Below are 26,458 nucleotides of genomic sequence, written 5' to 3' on the forward strand. Positions count from 1 at the left end.
TCAACTTCCTAGAGTTTGGAAATCAAGGAGCAAACCGAGTATTGTAGGCAATATGGTATCTAAAGTGTCGTATAAAACAAACACATAGCTCTCTTTTAGTGCAAAGAAATACAGCAAGTAAGAAGGAACACTATAAATCTAACTTTTTCCTTTAAAAGAAGATGCATCTATGCATTCATAACATCCATTAAGGGCACTGGGAGACTGGAAACCTGAATACACAAGGCCAGGAAAAACATCAAGGCCTTAAGTCCACTGCTTTTTGTATAAATATTATGAAATCATTAAGTGGGGAGAGTGGGGGAAACCCTTCCTTTAATTTTATTTGTAAAGCAAAAACTGAAAGTGAATGAATGCCACTTTTACAAAATGTAAATTCTTATCCACAATCTTTTACTATTTTCTGAAATAAGGATTCAATGGAATCTTCTCTATGGTATCACATAAAACTATATACACATAGTTTTATATATATATGTGTGCGTGTGTGTGTGTATATATATACATACATACATGCATACACACACATACACAGAGAGAGAGAGGGGGGAAAAAATGAGATTTTTAAATAATCATAGAACCAAGTGGCCAGCACTATAGTATTAAAATCTACCAAAAAATTATACTTAGCAGCAAAATGAGTAACCTACTAACCAACAAAATAAGCTCTAAATTGCCCTAAACTAACCAACTGTACTTTATAGATTACTGCAAAAAGAGTTTCTAGATTAAGAGTCACAGGTCTAGATAGAATCGCAACAGGACATTATTTCATTCTTCTGCGTCTAGAAGAAAAAAATTACTAAACAACTCTACTTTTCAAAAAACCACCACTTCAACAGAAGAGTAACTGTATATTGTACCAGAGGTTAATCACAAAACTGAATTTTAAGTATGGGTCTAGGTTGTTCAAAAATTGTTCAGAAGCATTAAAGGAAAGGAATGATGATTATAATTTCCCTTCTCTCCATCTCTTTGCCTACAGAATTCTCAAGGAAAAACAAGAGTTTTATATTTAATTAATAATATAAGCAATCAAATGTGAATTGACCATAGTGCAAAGATACTGCTCAATATAAACTTCCTGGTGAATGTGGCCTCTCAAAAGAAGTATGGATGAGCATCGGTCTTATCCACATAAATACAGTAAGTCGATAAAATACAGTTAGTCAAAGTTCATAGAGTGTTCCACTAGTTAATCTAGATATACACTAGAGCTTCTTATTTTAAAAACAGAAAACAAAAGTAATACTGCTGTAATTATCACATACCAAAATAATCAATAATGTATTTCTATTATCTTCATGGAAGCTGAATTATAAAGAATGAAACCAAAGTTCACGTATTTTTCTACTGGAAATGATGATACTGAAATTTGATTAACTTTTTAAAATTCCTCTCTATCTATGAAACAGTAAGGCAGTGGTATTTTTCAGGACAGCCAACAAACCAGCAAGACAGAAAAGAATGTAAGTAAAATGTAAGGATCAGTTTATCTGAAAAGTCTGCCAAAACAAATATCAAGAGATCTGAACTCATGATTGAGGCCATCATATAAATACATGTTACTATCAATGAAGTAACTCTAAACTGAAAAATCAAACACATCTTTACATTTCCTAAAATCAGTTGAAAAATATTTTTTAAAAAAATATCATATCTATCTTAAACTCACTGGATATTCAAATGTGAGGCTTGGAAACCCCACAACACAGCTGGGGCATAAAAATGAGCTTACTAGACAAGCTAATTCAACTAGGGGGAAAAAAAAGAGGAGGGAAGAAGGTGGCATTTAAACATGGGAAATCCACAACTGGAAATGAAGTTTCACTGTTTGGAAGTCCACAAGCACATTGGGAGTGTCTGAATCCAAGAAAACCTGCATTTCAATAATGGGAGGACATGATAAGGGGAAAAAGCATCCTGGGAGAGATTTTAATGCAGTTTACAACACTATATCCTACACAATCCTACAAGGCATTGAGTTGAGGTGATGGTTCTAAAGAAGCCTCAGGAAACTGAAATCTCTGCTTGTGTTTTTGTTGTGATCTGAAGTGAGAACTCAATAATATTCTTTACTTAATGGTACATAAAACTAAAATTACAAAAGATGAAATTTTCAAATAGTTAAAGCTCTAAGTAGTCAGGCTACTAGTTGACCAGATCTTGGTCAAGATAAAAAGTTATTTCTCATGGGGTAGGTAGGTCACATGCTCTAAGTAGCTCAACACAACGGACCTGCAAAAGCATCATGACCTAAGAAGCATGTTCTTTTCCTTCCCCAGTTTTGACATCTCATGGTACCACTGCAGGTTACACAACATTAAGCAGAGGAATGTACTCATATCAAAAGGACCACAAGCAGGGCACGTTGACAGAAGGCAAACAACAGGCAGGACAAGCTGCTCTATCTGGATACAACCATCACTATACATATCCCAGATTTTCCATCTCATTCCTGTACCGCTGTTCCGACACCTTGCTTTTATGTTGCTTGCTCTCCAAGTGCTGTCGGAATTCCACCTCTTCGCCAGCCCCAACATTACACATTGAGCAGTAAAACTGGCCACTGGGAGTAACGCACATGGCCAGATCACGTGGAATCCTCTGCCGAGAGCGGGGATTGAAGTAAGGACCTGGGAAAGCAAGAGATAAAAGTAATGCAGTCACTTCAAAATATTCACTAAGTGAATGATGACAGTTTGATCAATTATCACTGCAATTTGTAATTCTAAGTTCAAATTATGAAATTCACAGACTCTTAGCTTTAAATGAATGGGAAGCTAATGGATTTTTTTAAATTACAATTTTATACTAGTTCAATCTAAAAAGCTAAAATGATTCCTCTAACTATTGTCAGAAAGGTTATTCTGGAGCCAAACCCAAACTCTAAATGACAATGTCTCTAAGAAAGTGAATGCAATTTTAAAAATAATTTAATTTCCAAGCATTATATGGAAAGTTTTATAATTATACTAACTCCTTAATCCAAAAATTCTACTTCTAAGAAAATATTGAGAATTTTTGCATAGAGATTTATCAACAAGGACATTTATTTCTTTCATCAGTGTTTATAAAAGCTTTTATAGCTGGAAGTGGGGAGAGGAGAGATCAAAAAACACAATTTGAAAAATTATGGTAATAAATGCAATGGAAAATTATGCAGTCACTAAAAATAATGAAAACTCTTTAATTACATTAAAATGTGATTACAATATGCTATTAAATGAAACAAGACTATCACAAAATATGATCACATTTCTATTTAAAAAAATAGATTAAAATGACATACAAAAATGGTAAATTATTGATAATTTTTTCTTTTTATATAACTGACCTCTTAAGTTGGACCATTAGCTTATTAATTTTCTGCTTTTCTTTTCTACTATAATGTTTAAGGCTTTTCTCAAAATATTACTTTCACTGCATCCTATAAATTTTGATATATTTTTATTACTGTTTGGTTCTAGGAATTTTTAATTTCTAGTATAGTTTCTTCTTTGACCCATGAGTTGCTTCAAAGTGTTCTAAAATTTCCAAACTGGGGCCAGCCCAGTGGTGCAGTGGTTAAGTGCGCATGTTCCACGTCGGTGGCCCAGGGTTCACCGGTTCGGATCCCGGGTGTGGACATGGCACCACTTAGCGAGCCATGCTGTGGCAGGCATCCCACATATAAAGTAGAGGAAGATGGGCACAGATGTTAGCTCAGGGCCAGTCTTCCTCAGCAAAAAGAGGAGGACTGGCAGCAGTTAGCTGAGGGCTAATCTTCCTCAAAAAAAAAAAAAATTTCCAAACAAATACAAATTTTGTGGGGCTTTTTATATTTTGGTTATTGACATTTCATTTACTTGTACTCTGGTCAGAGAACATAGTCTAAACTGCCTTCTGTCCTAAAGTTTATTTTATTGAATATTAATACAGCTATCTCAGCTTCCTTCATTTCATGTAATCTTATAATCTTTGTCTTTTAACTGGGACTTTAGTAAATTTACCATTATTGTAATTACTGATATATGTTTAGAATTTTATTAATTATATTACATTGTACATATCCCTTTCTATATATCCCTGTTTTCTATCTATCCCTTTTTTCTATGCTTCTCTTGCCTTTCCAATAAACTTCGTTTTTCACTTGTTTAACTGTTCACGTGAATGACCTGTGCTGGCACGTGAATGACCTGTGCTGGCACGTGTATGCCCTGCAGGCTGGGGCAGCGGGAGGATGAGGGATGACTCAGTCCTACTCTCCCTACTGAGGATAATCAGAAAATGCAGAAAACGTTCCTATAAACTAGTAGTTCTGAACTGAAGGTGTATGTCAGAAGCCCTGAGGAAGCATTTTCAAAACACACGCTTGCGCCGCCCTGTAAATTTACCGATTAAAAACCTCTCAGTCAGGGTGCAGGCATGTGTGTTTTATAAAAACTCCCAAGGTAGTTCTTATTCACCACACTGGTTAAACACCACTGCAATAATCTTTTTATTTTCCGCAACAAACGGGAATTTAACATGGTGCAACTTTAAACCAAATATCCCATTTTTACGATGCATTTCACATTTCTCAGCTGGCAAATACCAGCAGCATAAAGGGATTATGATAAGAGATCTTAAAACATACACTATGGTTTAAAACCAAAATAGATAATATACTAAATAGGAAATAAATACAACCAGAAATAAAAAGCAGCTTGAAAAGCCACCAGACCAATTCAACAAAACAATAGCTAACCCCAAATTCTCAGGGCTATCTATAAAGGAAATCAAAATAAAGAAGACCATTTGCAGAATGCAGCTGAGGTCTGTGGGAGCCCACGGGGTACCTGCATTATTCTGCACTGCATACATATTTCTCCTATTAGGCATCATCTTATATTCATTCCCTTCTTTCCGGGTCCGCCTTTGACCAGGCTCTGAGGATTCCCTGGAAAAGAGAAATTTCAAAAGTTAGACTTCTCAGCAAGGATCCCTTTCGATTCTTTTTCTCCAAAGACAGCCTCACACAACACTTTGGCCTCAGAGAAAACGGCAATACCTACGAGAACGAGTTACTCTGAGCCTCCGCCAGCCGGAGCCTCTTGGCGTGGTTCTTCCCTCGGTAGTGAGCCTGGGCCACAGCCGGAGAACTGAAGGAGGCGTCACAGAGCTTACAGTAATCGTTCTCGGTGGCCAGGATCACTCTGCCTCCCGGCTTAAAGGAGCCCATCTGATGTGGAAGACACAGAACACAAGGTCAAAAAACGTGGAGTTTATTCCCTCCTTCACCTCAAAGTTCCTTCTAAGAAGCAAAAATAACCAAAGGTTACGGCATGACCACAAGCACTCAGCTTTAAAAGGAAAGAAAATAACTCATTGCAAAAAAAGAAAGAAAGAAAGCCAGCCTAGGAGACACTTCATCATGATTTTGCATGACAACCACCTATGTGTCAAACAGATGAATAGCTCATTGCTATCTCCATTGAAGAAATTTTTTTTAAAAAGTTTAAAAACCCAGCATGGAAGATTTTGGGCAGTAAAGGTAAGGCCTAAGGTCACATTACCAGAAAGAGTAAAGTCTGCCCAGAATCCACCAACAAACATTTGTTGAACGCCAGTTTCTCGGGCTTGCTATCTAACGCGGAAGGGATGTAGACATATATTAAGAAGTGAGCCCCTGCCCTCAGAGAGGCTACAACTTAGCTACAGATATAACAGAATTAGAAGGAAATAACCAGCAGACCCAGACCATGGTATTCAGGTTGGGAAACAACGAATTGAGAGAAACCTAACACAGTGCCTGGAAGATAGCATGCACTCAAATATTGTTGGGTTAGCAAAAAATGACAAACTAGATTTTAGCTAGAGGACGATAACACACACCAGAAAGAGTCTGGAAAGCGTATCATACGAGGACCAGCTGAAGGAAACAGCACTGTTTCAGCTGGAGGGGAAGGTTTTTCTGGGGATAAGATAGCTGTCTTCAAAAACTGCGAAGGGCCAGGCTATGAAAGAAGGCGAGGGCAGTTTGCCCAGGAGGACGGAGAGGGCTGAGAACAGTCCTGAGAAGGAGCAGCCATCCAGTTCCCGGGCAGCCTGCAGGAATCAGTACCGGGACAACTATTCTGCCCGAAGCTCGCTCTAACTATTTTCCTGCCCTCTAACTGGGTTTTTAAGACATCTCATTTACCCCACAAATCCATGAGGACAGAGGAACAGCTGGTATTGCCATCCACACTTTAAGTACTGGAAAACTGACATTCAGAAAAGTAAAATTATACTGTGGTGGTTAGGAGTAGCAGTGTACGGTAGAAAGAAATTCTTGCTCCACCACTTTACAAAACGTGTAACGCCACGTGTTACTTAGCTTACCCGAGCTTCTAACTCACTTCCAGGTGACACTCATGCTGCTGGCCGATGGACTACACTTTGAGTAAGAAAACCAATATCGCTAAGTTGTTGTGAGCTTTAAATAAGTCAGGGCCCAGGAGTACAATGAGGCACTTTCCATGCGCACAAAATTTAAGGGAGCATCCAAAAAACTCAGCAATCAAGATAAGTAATATTTTAATGGAATATTTTTACAAATCACACAACGCAAAAAAAGAAATCAATGAGGAACAAAATATCAAAATTTTAAATAAAGATAGGATCAGGAACAGTGCCATGCCAAGCTACATTGCGGCCTGACGCAAACAGAAACTCAGTAATGCTTAGCTTGTGTTTCAGTTTTTGATGTTTTGTTTACCATTGATTTTTTTCACATTAATTTTGAATTTTTAAAATATTGTATTAAAATATTTATCTTGATGGAGGACTGGGTTTTTGGCTCCCTCTTAAATTTTGTGCCTAAGTCGAGGGCATCCCTCACCTCATCCCAATCCAGCCCTGAATGAAGTAATGCATGAAAAGTGCTTAGCAGAGTGCCTGGCATAGTAAGTACTCAATTAAAGCTATTATTATTTATGACCATTGTATTGTTCTACAGACAGTTAATACTTCAAAGACAGGTTGAGGAGTAGAATGCATATTTCAGAGGCTATTAAAGTGCAGGATATCTTGCCTAAAACACCTGCTCTATCTTCCAAAGAGTGAAAGGAACTTGGCTCTCAAGTGTGCGTCATCATACCAAAGTCCAGAGAGGGTTTATGCAGGCTCTCTGCCTGTAAGAGGTAAGAATAGGGCAACCTCAAGAAACTGATCTTGCTGGAAGGCAAAATACAAGGTAAATGAAATTAACTGCAATAAAGATATAAATATTTAAAAATCTCTCTTTTCATTCAGGGCTTAGCCTAAACACTCAGGGTCACTTAACCCAGAATTCTGAGAAATGCATAAAGACTCACGAAACAAAGTGTTTCATCATTTGAGGCATCACAACCAAAGCGAATGAGAAATCTCAAGGTCCATGGATTTGGGTATGCATTAAATCCAGAATGTGAGTTCAAGGAGTGAAAAGCACCAAGTAAGATCTTGGAGGAGTGGTTACAGATGGGCCCATGGCCCACAAATTTCATCCACGACCATCTGTGCCTAGGACAGCTTCCACCCAGATACACGTGTCTCACCTGCGGAGGGACTGGAGCCGCTGGAGTAGCCACAGCTTCCACGGCACTGCTCACCCTGGCAGGAGGGGGACAGCTGTTTGCTGCATAGTAATTTCGTAGTTTCTTACCATGATTTTTACCCTAGAAGTAAAATGAAATGAGTAATCACCATGAGGAAAATTTATCAAATTGAGCGAATCAATGTACTCACTGAAAAAAAAATAGAAAAAAAAAAAACAGAAGCAATACTAACTACATTTTATTCTTTTGGATAAATGTAACACTGGGGTAAACAGACCACTAGCTAGATTTGATTACTAGATCTTCAAGGAAAAGAGTCTACTCTTTGATTCTAACAAAATGATTAAATTTCTCTGGGAAAGATAAGGGAACAAAGCCAGAAGAAATTAATTTCCTATATATTTCTAGAAAAGTATCACATTTTCCAGTGATCTGTGTCCTCCCCCAACTTGCTGTCCCTCAGATGCCACTGCCTAAATATGAATTTCATGACACTCTGATCTAATCTACTTTATACGTCAGTAATGAAATGGATAATCCAATTATTTTTACAAAAATAGCACTTACAGAGTATCTTTTTACTTACAAAGGACTCTCATGTGCATTAGCTCATTTGCTGCTCACAAAATCCTGTACGAGGAATTTGCTAATATTATCCACATAGGACTGCTGAGGAACTGTCATCCAGAGAGTGTGGGGCACCTGCCTCCGACACCTCCAGCAGGGCATCAGAGAAGCCAGAGCTTGAGGCGGGCCTTTGGAGTCCAAAGCAAGGCCTTCTTTCACTACAGCACGACGGCTTCAGGATGCACTGTGAACCTCTATGAAAATGCATTTGCCTCTCTGGTTGTGTTCTGTTTATTATTCATGTGATTATATTCTTTGAATTGATATAAACTGGTGGGAAGGGTCAGTGGCCTAAAAGCATTCTAAATGAGGGTAAAGAGTATATGATTCTTTAAATTGCAGTGTAAAATTCAAACCGGCAGCCAGACATTTATTCACCATCTACCATATGTTCAGCCCTAGAAATAAACAGGACCGCACACACTCTAGAGGAGACAGATCCATGAGCAGTTAAAGTAATGAGCTAAGTTCCACCTTCTGACCACTGGGATGCCCAAGCGGCTCTTACCATGGTCACAGGGACCTGCAGGGAGTCAAATCCAGTGGTCACGTCTGTGCCTTCGTCATATTCTAACTAAACAGTGTGATACAACTGATACTCCCTTCTGTTGTCTTCTACGACTCCCTCTTACCTCCCTACCTCTCATTCTCTAAACACTGCAGTGTCCAAAGCTCTACCCTTGGCCCTCTTCTCTCTCCATCTGCACTCAACCTCTTGGTTATTTTACTCAATCTCACAGTTTAAAAATATAATCAATAAGGTGGTGACTCCCCAAGTTATCTATCCCCATCCCTGTTATGGGATGAATATTTGCGTCCATCCAAAACTCAGATGTTGACACCTAATCCCAATGTGATGGTATTTGGAGGTGGGATCTTTAGGAGGCAATTAAGTCATGAGGGTAGAACCTAATTAGTGCTCTTTTAAGAAGAGGCCAGAGAACTCCCTCACCCTCTTTCTGCCATGTGAAGATACAAGGAGAAGTCGGCAGTCTGTAATCTGGAAGATGGCCCTCACCAGCACCCAACCATGCTGGCAGCACCCCCATCTCCAACCTCCAGCCTCCAGAACTGTGAGAAACAAAGGTTTGTTGCTTACGCCACCCAGTTTATGTTAATTTGCCATGGCAACCTAAACAGACTAAGACAATCCCTGACCTCAAGAGCTATATATCCAATTGCCTCCTTGCCATCCACACTTTACAGTCTTATGAGGTACATCCAACTTAAAATATCTAAAATCTAACTTATGATTCCTCCCCCACAGAACTTTCTCATCACTGCCACCACCACTAGGTAGCCACATGTCAGTATATGACACCACCATCCACCCAGTTACTCAAGAAAAGTCCAAGGGTCCTTTTCTTGATTCCATCCCTCCTTAAAACCAACACAATCCAATCCATCAGCAAGTCTTTCCAGCCTACCTCCAAAATATACCCAAAGTCTTTCCTCTTCTTTCCATGGACACTACAAATACCAGAGTCATCCAAGCTATCAACGCTTTTCATGTGCAGTAGGTAACAACTCCTAACTGGTCTATGTTTTCCCTCTTGTCTCCCTATAATTCTCCTCATCTCAGTCAGAGTGATAATTCTAGACTTAAATCACATCATGTCATTCTCTCACTCAAAATCTTCCAATGGCTTCCCACTGCATTTGAAATAAAAAATTGACAGAGCTTACCTAGAGGGCCCTACATGATTTGGCCCTGTCTACTTCTTTAATTTTATTTCATACAGCACCCCTTCCCTTTTCTCATTATGCTCCTGCCTCACTGGCCTTCTTTCTGTTCCATAAACACGCAAAAACCATTCTAGCTCCAGGACCTTTGTACTTTCTGTTCCTTCTGCCTGGAATGTTCTTTTTTCAGATCTCTGCATGGCTAGCTTATTGTTATCTTTCGGGTCTCAACTCAAACAACTTCTCACTCAATCTGAAGTGTCAAACCCATCTCTCAACCCCCACTCCTCCCACACATTTCCATCGCATGGTCATACTGCCTCGTTTTATTTTACCATAGTAAGACATCGCTATCTAAAACAAAACTTTGTTTACTTGTTTTTTCTCTTTCCTATCCCCTGGAGTGTAGACTCCTTGAAAATAAAGACCTTGTCTATCTTGTTTACTGTTTTATCACCAATTTCTAGAACAATTTCCAGCATATAGCAGGCAATCAATAAATATGTGTTGGATAAATGAATCAAGTATTATAATGGAGATAAAAAATAAACTGCCAGGACAACACAGAGAAGCAATTTCTCATTTCGAACACAGAGAAGCAATTTCTCATTTCTGCCTGAATGTGTCAGGGAAGACTTTCCTAAAAGAGGGACATTTGAGTCATCTTTTAAAATGAGCAAAAGTTTACCAGGCAGGTAAGCAGTGAGGGGAAAAAAAACTGTCAAGAGAGGAAAGTGTCTGAGCAAAGGTCTTGCCTGCTGGAGAGACGGTCTTCAGGACCCTCTAAAGAGGGAGGAGTTGATAGACATTATCCTTAATGGTTTTGTCCATGATACAGAACTTGGACTTTGCAGTCAGTAGGGGGCCTCTGAAGGACTTCAAGCAAAGCAGTGACATGACCAGACTGCCCCTGATAAGATCATCTTGGGACCAACATGGGGGATAAATCAGAGTAGATCAGAACTTAGAAGCTGGCACTATAGGGAAAAGAACCAAAGACAAAGCTGTGGGACACTACCATCAGAGTGCAGTAGAGAATGAAGATCTAGAAAATGAGCCTGAGAAGGCCTGGCCTGTGAAGTAAGATGAAAACCAGACAAGTATAGTATCCTGGAAGCCTAGAACAAGGTATTTCAACAGAAGAGTCTACTTAGATACATTATGACTCAGGAACTTTTACTTCCAGGTATTACTAAACAGAAACACACATAGAAGGAGACAGCTACAAGAACGTTCCTAGAAGGACTGTTTGCAACCACTGAAAACTGAAACTTAAGTGTCCAACTACAGGATAATGGATACGTTGTAGCCTAGTCATACAATGGAACACTATAGTGAAAAACATTCTAAGGCCTTGCAGTGGCAACATGAATGTTTCTCATAACAAAATGTTGAATAAAAAAAGCAAGTCACAAAAGAAGACATGTAAGAATAATCTGTTTAATGTGAGGGTTAAAAACATGGAAAAAATACTACATATGATATAGAAAAACACATATATAGCAAGAGTACAAAAAAAGTGGGATAACAATAAATACCAATTCAGCACAGCAGCTACATCTGGGAGCACGAGAGTGGAAACCATTGGGAAAGGATACTGGGGCTTCAATTGAGTTGATAATTTTCACTCTTTAAGCCAGAGGGCAAATACACAGGTTCATTATATTATTTTTAATACTTTTTTATGTCTGAAGTATTTCATAATAATTTTAAACCACCAACAACAAGAAAAGGAAACGGTTCACCAGGTCAGGACAGAGAAGTAATGCTTGGATTTGAAAAGACAAAAGTCAAGAATATCGATGGTAAGAACCATTTCAGGAAAGGAGTAGGTAATAAAAGATCCAATGGAGTGGCTTAGGGAGAGAATGGGAGACATGAAAATGGAGACAACCAGTATAGGCAACCATTTAGAAGAGTTTACTAGGACAGGGAGCAGAGAAATAGGGTAGAGAGTGAGAGGGGGAGATGAATCAAAGGAGGATTTTTTTAAAGATGGGTTTTACTTAAGCCCTGTTTGCATGACAAGGGGAGAAGTCAGTAAAAAGGGAAGAACAGATGAAGCAGGAGCTAAAGCATGGCTCCAGGAGCACAGGCGACAAAACGGCAGAAGAAGATGAGATACACAATACTGCGGGAGGGGTCAACTTTAGACAGTATCACATATTTTATTTCCAAAGCAGTATCCACAGAAGTATTCAAGCAGATATTGCATCCATACATAATGATAGTAATAGCAACTAACAATTTTTGAGCACTTATGTGACATGCAGTGTTCGCATACTTTATAAATATTATCTCCTTTAATACTCATGAAATCTCTACCAAGTAGGTATACTTATTATCCCCATTTTACATATGAGGACACTAAGCTCAGAGAGTTAAAAACTTGCCCAAGAGCTTCCAGATAGCTACGTAGTGGCTGCCTAGATTTGCATCTCCCCGTATATCTTCTACAGACAATGGAGAACAACAAGAAAAACAAATAAAACTACACAAAAACCATGCCCCCTACACAACTAGAAGCCACAAAATGCCCAGACTTCGAAATAACTGTAGGTAAAAAAGAAAAAACATCAAACCCCAGTGAGCAACCACTCATGCTCCTGCCACAAGGCTTCACAGTAAGCAAGAGCAGTCTGACAAAAACTGCAGGAAAGAGAAGACGGAGCTGGCAGCAGACCTAAAATTGCTTTATAACCACCACTTGAAAAAGTAAGTCCCCTACGGCTGTAAATACTAAAGCATGATCTGGTCACTGATTGCTGGAGAGGGGCTTAAATGTACACAAGATCTGAAGTGATTCTCTTCAAAGTGGCTTCTGGAGGAGAAAAAGGCAAAAGGAAGGGAGAAGCACCCTTTGGCAACTGGAAGGTGAAGAGGAGGAAAAGAAGCAAAACTGGAAAAGCTAGCATCCTCCGAGACAAAAACAAACAGAACAAAAACCAGAGGACATATGAACCTCCCCCTGACCACTAAAAAGGACAAAAATTATTAAAGAACTGGACTCTGCTGCAGTTATAGAAGAGGCTGCCATGGAATTAAGAATCTCATAAACCACCCAAAATCCACAAACTGAACAGATGAAAAGTTAAGCCTTTACAAAGTTACTACCAAAAAAAATCAACACATCTCAGCAAATGAACCCCCCCAAGAAAAAAACATGAAACAAAAGAAAACCATCAAGACAACACTTCAGATTGAATAAAATATATTCAAACAAGAATTTGAGGATATGAAAAAGCACCTTAAATCATGAATTCAAAACGTATACTTAAAAAATGGGCAAAACATAGTGAGAAATACAAAGAAGGGTATTTAAATTCAGGAAAGAAAAAGAGAGTCACATCAAAAATGAGAAGTAAATACAAATACCAAAGGAGAATAGACTCAAGTAAAAACATACTAAGAGGTGTTGAAGGAAGAAAACCAATCAAGAAAATAAAAATGATACAAACAAAAAATTTAAAAGGGTCAGAGAGAAGCAATAGAAAGAGAAGATAAGTAAAGAAGGAAGAACTTATGTAAAACTGCAGTCCGTGAAGAAGAAAAACAAAACAATCAAATGGAACCAATATTTGAAACTATAATTCTCCAAAATTGTCCAAAAATAACTGAAGACCTGAATCTACACACTGAAAAGGTATACCAGGTATCTGGAAAAATTAACCCAGAACAACCAATTCTGGGGTATATCTTTTAAAAGGTATGAGACTTCAACAAAAAAAGAAAAAAGTCCTCAAGCTTGCCAGGCAAAGAAATCGAGTAATTTACAAAAGCAAAAGAATTAGAACGGAGGTGGCAGCCCAGTGGTGTAGTGGTTAAGTTCACAAGTTCCATTTCACCAGCCCGGGGTTCAGAGGTTCATATCCCAGGCATGGACTTATACACCGATCATCAAGCCATGATGTGGCAGGGTCCTACATACAAAATAGAGGAAGACTGGCACAGATGTTAGCTCAGGGACAATCTTCCTCAAGCAAAAAGAGGAAGTCTGGCAACAGATATTAGCTTAGAGTCAATCTTCCTCACCAAAAAAAAGGAATTAGAATGACATCTACAATATGCAAAACAAGGCAATAATGGAGCAGCACTTTTCAAAAACTTAAAGAATGAATCAAGGATTTTGTGTCCAGCCAACTCTCCCTGGATCAAGTGTTAAGGCAATGGAAAGACATCCTCAAACACACAAGACCTTAAGAATTCAGTACTCATAAGTCCTTCTTGAGGAATCTATTAGAGCTTCATTCAACCAAGAATTGACTGGAAAATTTTCAGCAAAAGGGCTGATGGTAAGTATTTTCATATGTATAGTTGTAGATCAAAGACTAAATAAAAGGTGGAAGTGAGGGTAAAAGATTAATGTTGCACAATGGAAACAATGTAATGAAAAAGGGAAGAAGAAAGTAAAATAAGCTCATTGATTCTGCAATAGGCAAAGGCTAGGATACTATTACATTAAACAGCCAAACAGTGTAGTAAAGTCATGTAAAAATGTATAAATAATAGAGGACTGAGAATGGACTAAAAGAGATGTTTGGATGTGACACTTTTCTAAGTATACCTTTTTGTATAGTTCTGACTTTTAGAACTATATTAACATTTCAGACTTAGAAAAAGAATCAAAGCCAAAAGGACTGGGGAGGACCCAAAATAAAATACGAACAGAAACAAACCAAACTGTATGAAAAAAATGAATAACATAACCCCCTAAAGGGGGAAGGAAGAAAAAAACTATTCACATATTCACGTAGCCCCAAAGTATCTCCCCCATGATACTAACTAAACACGAGAAGAAAAATGTAACTTTACAAAGAAAAACCCTAGCAGGCAGCATCTTTGTAACCTAAGTAACTTTGTAAAACAGTATATTGTAATGCTATGCTAAAGACAAAAAGAACAATACATAAATATCATCCTCTCATGAGTAGGTTTGTTTTTCATAAGGATACAGATTATCAATCCCCAAACTATTTTATGTGTACTAAGAGTGTGTGTGTGTGTTTCGTGAAAAACAAAAGCCCAGGTTTCTTACTATCAAAGAAAGGAGTTAAACATTAAGAAAAGATGGAAAGCTAGAATGAAGACTGATATGTTGTACTGAAATTGGAAGTATCAGTCTAAACTCAGTTTTCAATATATGCACATAGATAAACATAAACATGCGTATACGTAATACATCTTACTAGCTCTGTCATGAGAGGATCCAGAAACAATAACATCCCAGTACCAAAGAGCACAGCTAGACCTCAGATTTTGGTTTCTAAATACCATTCTCCAACAAAAGAAACCTGGCTCCTTGAAGAAATAGCTGGCATGGGGAAAGTACAAGAAAATCCTAGAATATTTTGTATTGTTAGAAAGTAAGGAAGTAGGCAAAAAATTATGGGGACATGTCAAAAGGACACAAGCACCAACTTGAAGGGACTCATACTGGTCAAATGTGAGACAATTTAAACACCAAAACAAATAACGATAGTAAGAGATTATACCCCTAGAATAAAATAAGAATCCATAATCCAGTGATATAAACAAATAACTGAATAAATAAATAAGTGGGAGAAAAGGGAAAGTTCTTCCTTAAAGTAAAATTCCAACTACTAAATGTAGAAAGAATGATTAAAACAGAAAAATCACCATTTGGCAAACACCACACTAATGATCACTACGGGGAGAGTCATCAATGGATGGTAAAATCACACAGCAAAAATATGATGAGAAATAAAATATTCACATAGTCTCAAAGTATCTCCTCAACATGATACTTGTTAAGCACAAGAAGAAAAATAGTAAGTTTACAAAGGAGAACTCTGGCAGGCACTACTTTACTCAGTGATCAAAGTTAACAGTACTAGTGATCCCATATATTTACATCATCTCCTTCCTGACATGCTGCCCTGGTAAGGACACAACACAGCTTCCATGGTATTCTTGCCCAAAAAACACATAATCTGAATTTAATCATGAGAAAACACCAAAAAAAAAACAAATTGGGACACTCTACAAAGCAACTCTTCAAAAACTGCAAGACTGTAAAAAGCAAAGACAAATTAAACTTGTCCAGATTAAAGGAGACATAACAACTACATGCAAAACTTCACCCTGGATTGGATCCTGGAACCAGAAAATGTATATCAGGAGACAACTGGTGAAATGTAAATAATCTGTAAATTAGGTTACAGTATTGTTATCCGTGTTAATTTCCTCATTTTGATAACTGTACTGTAGTTATGTAAAATATTAACATTTGGGGAATCTGGGTGAGGTGCATGCAGGAATTTTTTGAGCTATTTTTAGAACTGGTTTGTAAGTTAAAAGTTAGTCAAATTAAAAAGTTAATAAAGTAAAATAAAACTTGCCCAAAGTCACAAGCAAATGTCAGATGGGGATAGTCTTGTTCCCGAGCCCGTGCCACTAGGTTCCACCGCACCCTAGGACAACTGAACTGTAGTAAGGACTATCTCAGGTACCAGGAACTGTTCCAAACGTTTCATGCACACTAACTTGAAGGGATTATCAGTATCATCATCATCTTCTTCATGAGGCATAGAGAAGTGAGGAAATATTTCCAACATCATACATCTAGTAAGTCGTAAGACTACAATTTGAACACTAGTCTGAACCCAAAGTCCATTCATGTTCTTAACCAATATCCTATAAAACAGATGCTAGAAGAGGACAATAAGAAATCAAGAAATCCTTAAAAATGAAAGATACGATTGTCAAAAAAATTCAATATATGGTTAGAATTCAAGAATACCTCTCGGAAATTAAAATAAAGAAATAAAGGAATGATAAAAGAGAGAAGAGATAAGCAATATAAAGAACCAATCCAGCTAGTCTAAGATAAGGCTAATAGGATTACCAGAAAAAGAGACAGAAAAAATATAGAGAAGAATATTATCAAGAAATAGTATCAAAGAAAATTCCCCAGAGCTCAAGAGAAACAGGAGTATGCAAACTGAAAGGACCTGCTAGTGCTGACCAGGACAAATGAAAAAAGACCCAGATATCTAAACACATCCATCACTGTGAAATTTCAGATACCAAGGGTAAAAAGCAGAACTTAAAAACTTTCAGGGGAAAAAAAAAGCCTAAAATCAAAGTAGGTCACCCACAAAAGAATAAGAATCACCATAAGACTTCTCTTCAGCAATTAGAAGACAAAAAACAAAACAAAACAAAAAAACCCACACACACAATGGAGTACAGTCTTTAACATTCTTAGGAAAAATCATTTTCAACCTGGAACTGAACTGTCAAATATGAAGACACAATACAGACATTTTTAGACATACAAGGGCTCAGAAAAATGTATTTCCCATTACTCTCTCACTTTATTTTAAATAGAGCTGTGTTGTAATATACATTTATATTTATTCTTTCTTCCTGCAAGTAATGTGAAGATGTAGTCCAACAAAACAAGATGAAAAAAAGAAAATATGTACATTTAGAAAAAAGTAGTCCAACCAGAGAGCAATGATGAGAAGTCCAAAATTGACAGCGGTGCAGCAAACCCAGAAAGCAATCAGCTGAAAGGGAGCAAGAGGATAGAGAAATCTAGGCTAAAAAGGGAATTCCACACAATACTGAGTGTGGTTGAGAGTTTGGAGGAGAAAATGAGGATATGATAATGATACATTATGTAAGGAAAAGAAGAAAAGCCATTAAAAATTCTAGGAAATACACAATGAAGTCATGATCCAATTATGAAACTAGTCCAAATTAGAAAAGGAAATCAGTAGTTTCATGAAGATAAATGAAATGTATTGTAAGCAATAAATAGAAAGATTAAGAAGCTGGTAGATGGTTTTTGAAAAAGGCATAAGATTCTTCTCCCCATATTTTTAAAAGTGTGAGAAACTCACAGAAAAGCAAAAAGCTATGTCAAAGCTATAATCCACACACAAAACAAACTAAAATGGACATGGTTTTGAGCAATTGGTGGCACTCAAGAAAGGGTTATCCATTTGAACATCTCTTGAGTAGCATGGGATCATGACACTGGAAACATCAAGAAGGAAACAGCTCTGCAGTATTCCCCTACTCATAATAATGCAAAAGTTGAATGTCAATTTTCAACAGTTGGAATCAAACTGCAAAAAGAGCATGGAAAACTTAATTTGATTATGGAATAAACAAAAATGTGACCAACCATGACAGTGTCAAAATAAAACTATAGCTAAGCCAAGATAGGAGGTAGAAAGGAGAAAGGAGAAGAAAAGGTAGAGGATGACTGAGGAAGGGAGAACAGGTGATTACTGCTTTTCAGTAGAAGTCCTTTGTTCCGTGGGCATTATTTTGAACTAAAATATCTCTAAGTTTTAAGGAGGAAGCTGTTACCAGCGGCAAATGCTACAAAGAGGTCAAGTGAGAAAGAGCTAGATTTGGCCTTTAAGATCACAGGTGACCTTGGAAAGCTTTTTAGTGAATGTCGGGATGGAAACCAGAGTGCGGTGGGCTGAGGAATGAATGGGAAATGAAGAGCCTAAGAGGACAACTACACGGGCAGAACTCTAAGGACAGGAGGGAGGAAGAGAGAGGTTGCTAACAAGGTGGATTAAAAGGAAAAGGAAGCTTGCTGTTGCTATTTTTATTTATATGGAAAACTTGAGCATGTTTTTAATTTGATCCAGGAGAAGTGATGACAGGTAATGAAATCCGGAGTGGAGGGTGAGGAATCAGCCTTGGAGAGAAGAAGGGATATATACGCTTCCGAAATAAGAAACGAGGTAGGGGTGGATTCAGAGAGGGAGACAGACGGCTGGTGAGATCCAGCTAACAGCAGGATTCTGGAGCGCTTCTGGCTCCTAATGAATAGTATTTTGACCATTCTCAGTTCACTGCAAGTCCCTTTGGAAAACGATCAGATGCGAGAATTTTGAAAACATGAAAATTAGCTGAGATTAGAGTTGCTGATCATGCCATCCAAACCTGGGTGATCAATGTTAAAATGTATGTGCCAAAATCAGTACTTTAAATTTTGGGATAACATCAATTGCATTCTCCACATTATGAATTAAGATTATTACATTTAGCATCATAATTCTAGGACTACTTTTTTTTACCTGTATTCTGTCTCTCTTTCAAACTAATCTAATTAATATGGAAGGTTATTTGGCTACTAAACACTACAAATAGAAACCTATGTTTATGATAAATTTTAGAAATATACTTTGAGTAACTAGTTCTTTTTCAAATGGAAATGCAAATTAGCAGATAAATTGGTTGACTTTATTTTAAACTGTGAATGCCTTAGGAAAATTTATCCATGCTTTTTTGGGGTCTTTTTTATTTCTGTTAATGACCTTCCATCCTAAAATGTTTCTTCCTCTGGGCATTATGCTGCTGAAACAGTGTTGTGTCACTCCCTGCCAGGCTCGCCCTAAGTAACCTGAAGCCTGCAGACGGATTTTAATAAAATGAAGACATTTTATTCCTCCAAAGATTTTATTTTAAATTAAGATATAACTAAAGCCATAATTTTGAGATTGCAAAAATAGGCAACCTCATTAAAAATAAAACAACAGCCAAGGATATTTTGAAGCAGACTGACCGGGTTAAAAAGTCCTGGGAATAAAACTAAATCTGTGGTGACCACAGACACACATGGGTCATTGATAAGGCAGCCCCAGATTAGGAACATCAGAATGTCAGGGAGAGTTGGTAGTGAGCTAAAAGGGAGGCAGTTTCCATTGTGTGTCCTGGATTACTGGAACATGATACAGCCAGACTCTAGTGTAACAGCGCTCAACCCAGACCGAGGGTTGTTTACAATACCCAAGGCAATTTGAAACTTCGCGATTTCAACAATGGCATCAACTGACTGAAATGTTTTTGAGTAATGTAATCACAGCGATTTATCACTTCACACGAATGTGTTTCTCGCCTATAAACAGGCTACCACTGACTCCTTCTAACTCACACATAACTGAAGTAATGAATTTGCCGTCTTAATATCGCTCTCTATTAAAAAGGACAAAGCAGGTTTTCAGAGTTGAAATAAAACTTTACTTCCATCATCTCATCAACCACTTTGTTTTATTAGCCTGCAATCACTGCCATTCTGCCTAGTCCTGGTTCTCGGTGAGCCGTACTCATTGTCCTACCCTTGTCTTTAGCAGCCTTTTCTAATCACTGCCTGTTTATGAACCCTTTGTGTAGCCTCTGACACATCTTTCAGGCTAACATTCCTATGCTTTCCTTCTGTGTTGGTTTGCCCCTCTCTAGGTCATGTTCACTCTCTGTTTATTACTCTGATCTACTCTTTGATCCACACTCTTCTTATTTTGACCATTTCTACCTTCTTGAGATCCAGATTTCACTTCTCAGATTAGCCTTCTTCTATACTAGCCTAATGAAATTGCTCTGTACTTTCACATATTAACTGCTTACCTTGCTTCTCTGTAAAAAACTGTCCCTCTTTAAGAATTACCACTAACATTGCTTTCATTCAAATCTTTGCTTCTAACCTCTTAGAAACATGCTCTTATTACCCCCAAACTTTTCATTTTCCATTAGGTTCTACTTTCTTAACACCTACTTGCTGCTTCTTTTCTGTCTTTCCCCTAGTTCTTGGCTACTTAAATTGTTCCCTATGACAGGCTGTCCTTCTCCAACTTTTCCACTTAAAAATCTGATTATTGAGGAATTGACCTAAATTTTACTTCCTTTTCCTTGTGTTTTCTAATTTATGTATTCACCGTCTCACTGAGGGAGCTGAAATTAAGCATAATTACTAATTTTGTCATCTAAAAAGTTCAGAGCACACGCACACACAAATGTACAAGAAAAGAAAAAACCTAAATAAATGCTGATTCTGTTTCTTATCTAGTTTAAGTCTCAGAATCCAGTGACCCTGCTCAAACTGAATTCTCTTTATGCATAAACTGGAAGCATCCATCACTGTCTAGAAACTCACAAATTAATATTAGCAGGAAAAAAGGTAGGAAGTATATGCATAATCATGCATACATATTAAAATTACACATTGCCCAAGAGTTTTCCCTCATAAAAGTAAACAACTCTTCTTTAAAGGGCGATCCTAGATGTGTATGGCACACAGGTGGGTATGCCCCCAAGTTAATGACTTACTAGGGGCTTTATACAGATAAAAATCAAAACGTTAGAACCCAGGCTTGATTTCTCAAAGTGACTAAACATTCCACAGGAATAAATGAAGAGGAAAGCTAGCACTGAGTTTTGGCTTTGAGAGTGATCCTCCCAACAGACCTGAATGGTAAAGCGGGCAATGGAAGACCCCGTACCAAACCATTACGGCAGGGAGCTATACACACAGGCAATGCGAGTGCGGGGTGGGAAAAAGGGAAACAATGGAAAAATAAAAGCAGAAGATGCCTTTCTTAACCACTGAGGACATGTGCCAAGATCTGAGAGACATAATTAACACACCTCTCTACACCTGAGGGCAAAACAAACCCAAACAAAGGGAATGCCAGGGGAGCAACATATTGTATCTTCCCCCAAATCCAAGAGAAAACAATTCACCATCGAAATACTTCTGACGGACAATCAATCACAAAGTGACCTTATCAGTCTTCCAGATCAAAACAAAACAGACCTACACCTAGTTTTTAAATAAAAACTTTAAGTTGGAGGAGTTATAGTGGCATAACAGAAGAAATACCTTTGTAAGTCATCTTTCTACCACACTATCTTATCGCAGATACTCATGCAGAGAATAAATAGTCAAATCAATTATGACCCACAAGACGGCTCTTCATTCAGTGGCATTTGGCCTCAAATTGTTTCTCAAGTCTTTCTTCTCCCAAAAAAGAAGTTATATAACTTTAGATAGAAAACAATCTAGAATAAAAAGTACTGTACCCTCTCTTTCTGGCCAAAATTCAATTTTCTATCTGTTCTTAGGTAATAATAGCTTTAAAATTGTCCTTTCCACTAGCTATTCTACGTGGAGGTGAAAGCTTTAAATCTTAGAAATAATTATCAATTCACACTAAACGGGCTAAAAAAAATCAGAGTATGATGCTTATGAATGAAGAGTAAGGCTCAATATACTCCAACGTCATTTTATTCTCATTACAAAAAGACACTTGTGTTTTCCCTAGCAGTGGCAGAATATATATGAAGAGTTACAGGTGAGAAAGAAAAAGCATAAGATTCATACAGATTACCTTGAACTGATGGAAACTGTAATAGCTGGAAGAGAATATTTATAAGAATATTTCTTCTAAACAATTTTGACACTGAACTCAGTTTGGTACGTCATGTTTCAAATACCTGTTCTCCCTCAGGATCACAGATTCGTACACCAGCACAGACGACTTACATTTGCCTTCAACAACTGGTAAGCTATGGAATGCCACACAGCTAAGTATAGGAGGCTGAGACCCCATTCTATGAAAAGTGATGCTTTCTTTTAAAGTAGGAACATTATGCTTTTGGTCAAATAAACTAATACTTGGTTTGTTCACTAAGCCATCTTGATTATTCCAGGTACAATTGGTCATACCTGGAGAGACAACTCGAAAATGGGCAGAGCCCTAAAATGTTCTCCCACTAAATGCCTAATTTTCTTTTCTTCCCTTACCTGATAATGAGCCTGGGCTTGCTGCGCTGAGTTCAAGGTGACATTACAGAGTTTGCAGTACAGGGGCTTACAGAGCTCCTCCAGGGCAGAGTCTTGCTCCCCTCCCTTAGGTAACTCTTCTTCCCCTGCCAGAGGCAAGGAAGCCTCCTGCCCAAAAGGCTTCTGCAGCGGGAGCTGCAAGGTTCCTGTAGACCTGGCGGCCACTGACATAGGAGGAGAGGATGAGGACCGCTTAGGTGGAGGGAGCCCGGCGTGTTGCAAGAGGATCATTGGGTAGGAAAGCCTTGGGCATGATCCAATGGGCGATGAGAAGTCGGGTCTTCAAATCTGAATCAACAGCAAAAAAATACTCAAAAATGTAACCTCAGCAATACAACATGCAAATGACCACACCATCTGACCCCTTCCTCTACTTCCCCAAACCATCTTTGGGACTTCTTTCTTTTTGCCTCATCTAGGTGACTTCCCCTGTCTGTTAATCCACATTGACACCATGTTCTTCCACTGAGACTGGCATTATAGATTTGGCTTTACTTTGCTTGGCGCAGCTCCAACTGCGGTCCCTCTGGCCCATGAACATTAATAGCCTTGTATCCATGGCTAATTAAATCTAAAAGTCACATGGCTGAAATGGACATCAAAGGTCACCTAGTCCAGACCCCTTCCCTCAGGCACACTTACATTTAAACACTCTTGATGATAATCATGCCTAGATAAAAACACCACCGGCTAAGAACCTTACAAATGTTTCCTTTCCATCCAAACTAGTCTTTCCATCCAACTAGTATCAAAAAGAGTGAAATAAAGAGTATCCTTCTCACAATCCTTAAAACACTTCTAGAGCTAGCTAAAATATCAAGGAACTCTAGGAAGAACTCAGAGTTACAATGTGACAAAATAAGTGTACCTTCTGATCATCTAGTAATAATTAAATAGTTGAGCCAATGATTCTTCACGGCAGAGGTTGCAAACAGACAGCCTGTAGGCCACGTAGTCACAGATGTGCTCTGTTTGGAATATATAGTGTTTGATTTTATTTTGCTTTCACTTTTTAAATTGAATTAGTCATCAACATTCACGGCTTCTCTTGATAAAAGGACGATCTGGCAATACTTGGCTGGCGGTCCAACACAGGCAATAATAAGCTGGTTAGTGCTGAGACACTGGCCCCCTTAGCCAGGCCTGCCTTCTCCAGGCCACCTCAGTCCGCACTCAGCCCGCTGCCTGTTTTCATGTTACCTGCCTGCTCCCTGTAGGCCCTTCAGTTTAGGACTCCACCTCATATAACCTTAGACTATCTTCATCAGTCCCTATAAAATCAAAATATTTTCTCTCCCTTAGAGGTAAATTACCTGCACAAAATAATGTATCAAGTAAACGTCCAATGGGTAATGGATCACACTACCAAAAGCCCCAATATAACCCCAGTTCCTCAGTCGTTAGGCTATTTCCTTTCCCCTTTTAATTAAATAACTGACTATCTCTATTCTGTTTCCCTCAGAAAAGACCCAGTTATGTTCCCATCCTTCTTCAGTTTTATCCATCATTTCTCCTGCCTCCCACCCAGATGGCATCTTCTAACCCCATCTCAAAATGAACCACAGTACAGGCTTTGAGTTCCCATCATTTTAATTAACCCAAATTAAAATCCTTATTTCAAGATTCACTATTTCTTCTACTTTCTCAGTACTATTAAAACCTCTTTTCTTGGTCAATAGGATATGGCTATTTTAAACTGCTGAAATTTTCCATCTGCAATAGAAATGTATACATTTCATGACAACATATTTACTAAAATTAACCAAGTAAATTTTGCAAAAGTAATAATCTCTTTTATCACATTTAATAAGTACACATATTGGAAACTGCAATCAAGTGACTTTTCTACTAAATTCACGGTCTGGGGGCAGCAGAGGATATCAGTGCAATGAGGAAAAAATGTAGTTAAGCACAAAGTACATAAATTATTAGTCATAGTACTAAACAATACTTCTCATTAATCACAATATTTAGAAAAACAATAATATTATTTTATTCTTAAGCAGAAGTATGCTGTCCATATCTCTGGGAAGATAAAGAAAAGCAATACAGATTTAGAACATTTAAAAAGTCAAGTTCTCTATAATCGTATTATTTCTCTCAATTAAATCAAGCAAAGACATTCAGAAAGCAAAGATGGATACGGACATTTTAAAAAGTAAAACTAAGGAGACAAAGACCACTTTTATAAAAAGTTTAAGTATCTAATTATAATAATTGATAATATTAAAAGCCTACACATTTCACCTGTACAGAGACCTACTGATACCAAATTGCCACAAACAAGCTGCCAATTCAGAAGAGAAATGGTAGATGAGGGTGTCAAGACATCTGGATAAAGGAAATCAGCAATATAACCAGAAAATCAAATGCTACCAATTGCCGAGACATGTCTGGACTTGTTTTATGAAAGCTCACTCCCACTTGAGGAAATTCCTGTATGTGTCTCCCCCAGTGTTGCCTACAGGTTTCCATCAAAATAAAGGCCCTTCTCAAAGCACAGAGGTACAAGACCCCCTTCCACAGGTGATAAAATCCCCTGAATTAAGGAAAAAAATTTCGCCAAGTACAGACTTAACCATTATCACATTTTATCTTTGTAATTTTTAAAGAATAGCCAGATATTCCAAAATTATTTCTTGTAATATTTAACAAGCAAAATGATGTCAACTCCCAAAAAGGATCTGTGCATGACAATTACACCAGCTATTACTATGCTTACAAACAAAAATTAGCATAAAATATAAATCTGAAAGAAATAAAACCAAGCCTTCAGGGAAAGCATGAATGGTGGAATATAGAGAGACCCTATGCATATGCGACTCAGATCCGTTCAACTACTGCATCAGATTAAATGAAACTAACTTGTTGGCTGATGTAAATAAAATAATCCTCAGATCTTAAAAACCATTCAATTTGATCCTTGAAGTGGCATAAATGAAAGATTTACGGTGGTTAATGTCCTGGTTTGGAAGGGCTTGAGGGGACAATAAAGGAAATCAAAGCTTCACAGTGTACCCTGTTTAAAGAAAACGAATGACCATAGCATAGTTTTCATGATTGCTCTGGGGCCTACTCTTCACATACTGTATTGAAGACAATCACTTTCCCATTTGGAGAAATCTACAGACGAAAGAGAACAGTATAAAGGAACAGGTTACTGGCACCTCAGCAAACTAGGGAAGTCTGTAATTGGAATTCTAGAAACGAGGGAAAGACGGTAAGTATTACTCAGAGGTCATCAGAACGCAACAAGCAGCAATAAGAGAGGGAAAAACAGGAAAATAATCAGCTGAGGCAACGGTGTATCATATAACGAAGACTCAAAACGCAGGAACCTGGAGGAGAAGAGGCCTTGGTGAATTGGCGAATGTTTTCCAGTCTCAGCTGTGACGGTTCCTAATTCCTAGGGAACCGTCTACATGTTTGAATCAAAGCTACATACACTTCAGCATCGCCCACATATACCTTACATTCCTAAAATGTGCGTGCATCCACACGAGCGCACCCACAGACGCACCTCAATCCCGTAGGGATGCCATCACGAAAGATGGAATCCCCGGTCTCCCACGGGGCGGGGGCCAGCGCCAGGGCCAAGGCAGCTGCACGCCTAGAGGATCCAAACGGTACACGTGAAAGGCTTAAAAACAAACAGATAAATAAAAGCCGCGCAAGTCAGTCCCGTGGAGGGCAGGTGGAAAGACCGCATCAGAGAGGAACCGCTAGTCCCCGCCGCTCCCGGGCTCGTCCTGAAGCCCAGAGGCGCCCGATCGCCCGCACTTACCGGAACCCCGGGACGCGCGGGGAGTCTGGGCGCCGCGTCCGCCCGGGCCGCCCGCCGCCGGCTGCCCTGCGCGCCCGACTCGCCCGGCTCCGCTCCGCCTCCCTCGGCGCAACTTTCTCGGCTGGCCCCCGCCGAGCCCGCCCGGCAGCCGAAGGTTGACTGTCAAAAGTCAGTCCAACCGGACCCACAGGGAAACAGCTGCAGGAAGTGACT

The 26,458-nt window shown here is 38.5% G+C and overlaps 1 protein-coding gene across 4 annotated transcripts; it reads right to left on the bottom strand.

The window, feature by feature from the left end:
• Window positions 1-372: 372 nt before the first annotated feature.
• ZMAT3 (zinc finger matrin-type 3) lies at window positions 373-26,458 on the bottom strand. Of its 4 annotated transcripts, XM_070582407.1 has the most exons (7): window positions 26,246-26,374; window positions 25,982-26,071; window positions 22,423-22,749; window positions 7,542-7,661; window positions 5,037-5,203; window positions 4,821-4,921; window positions 373-2,636 (listed from the first exon to the last, which is right to left on the bottom strand). In XM_070582407.1, exons 3-7 carry the CDS (start codon window positions 22,690-22,692, stop codon window positions 2,428-2,430), a joined length of 867 nt encoding a protein of 288 aa, XP_070438508.1. In that variant the 5' UTR covers window positions 22,693-22,749; window positions 25,982-26,071; window positions 26,246-26,374; the 3' UTR covers window positions 373-2,427. The 4 variants fall into 4 exon arrangements, with proteins under 4 accessions (XP_070438508.1, XP_070438507.1, XP_070438509.1 ...); XM_070582406.1 differs by lacking the exon at window positions 25,982-26,071 and having other exon boundaries at window positions 26,246-26,458; XM_070582408.1 differs by lacking the exons at window positions 25,982-26,071; window positions 26,246-26,374 and adding an exon at window positions 24,709-24,819.

This window comes from Equus przewalskii, chromosome 18 (genome assembly GCF_037783145.1).
Source record: "Equus przewalskii isolate Varuska chromosome 18, EquPr2, whole genome shotgun sequence".
NCBI lineage: Eukaryota > Metazoa > Chordata > Mammalia > Perissodactyla > Equidae > Equus > Equus przewalskii.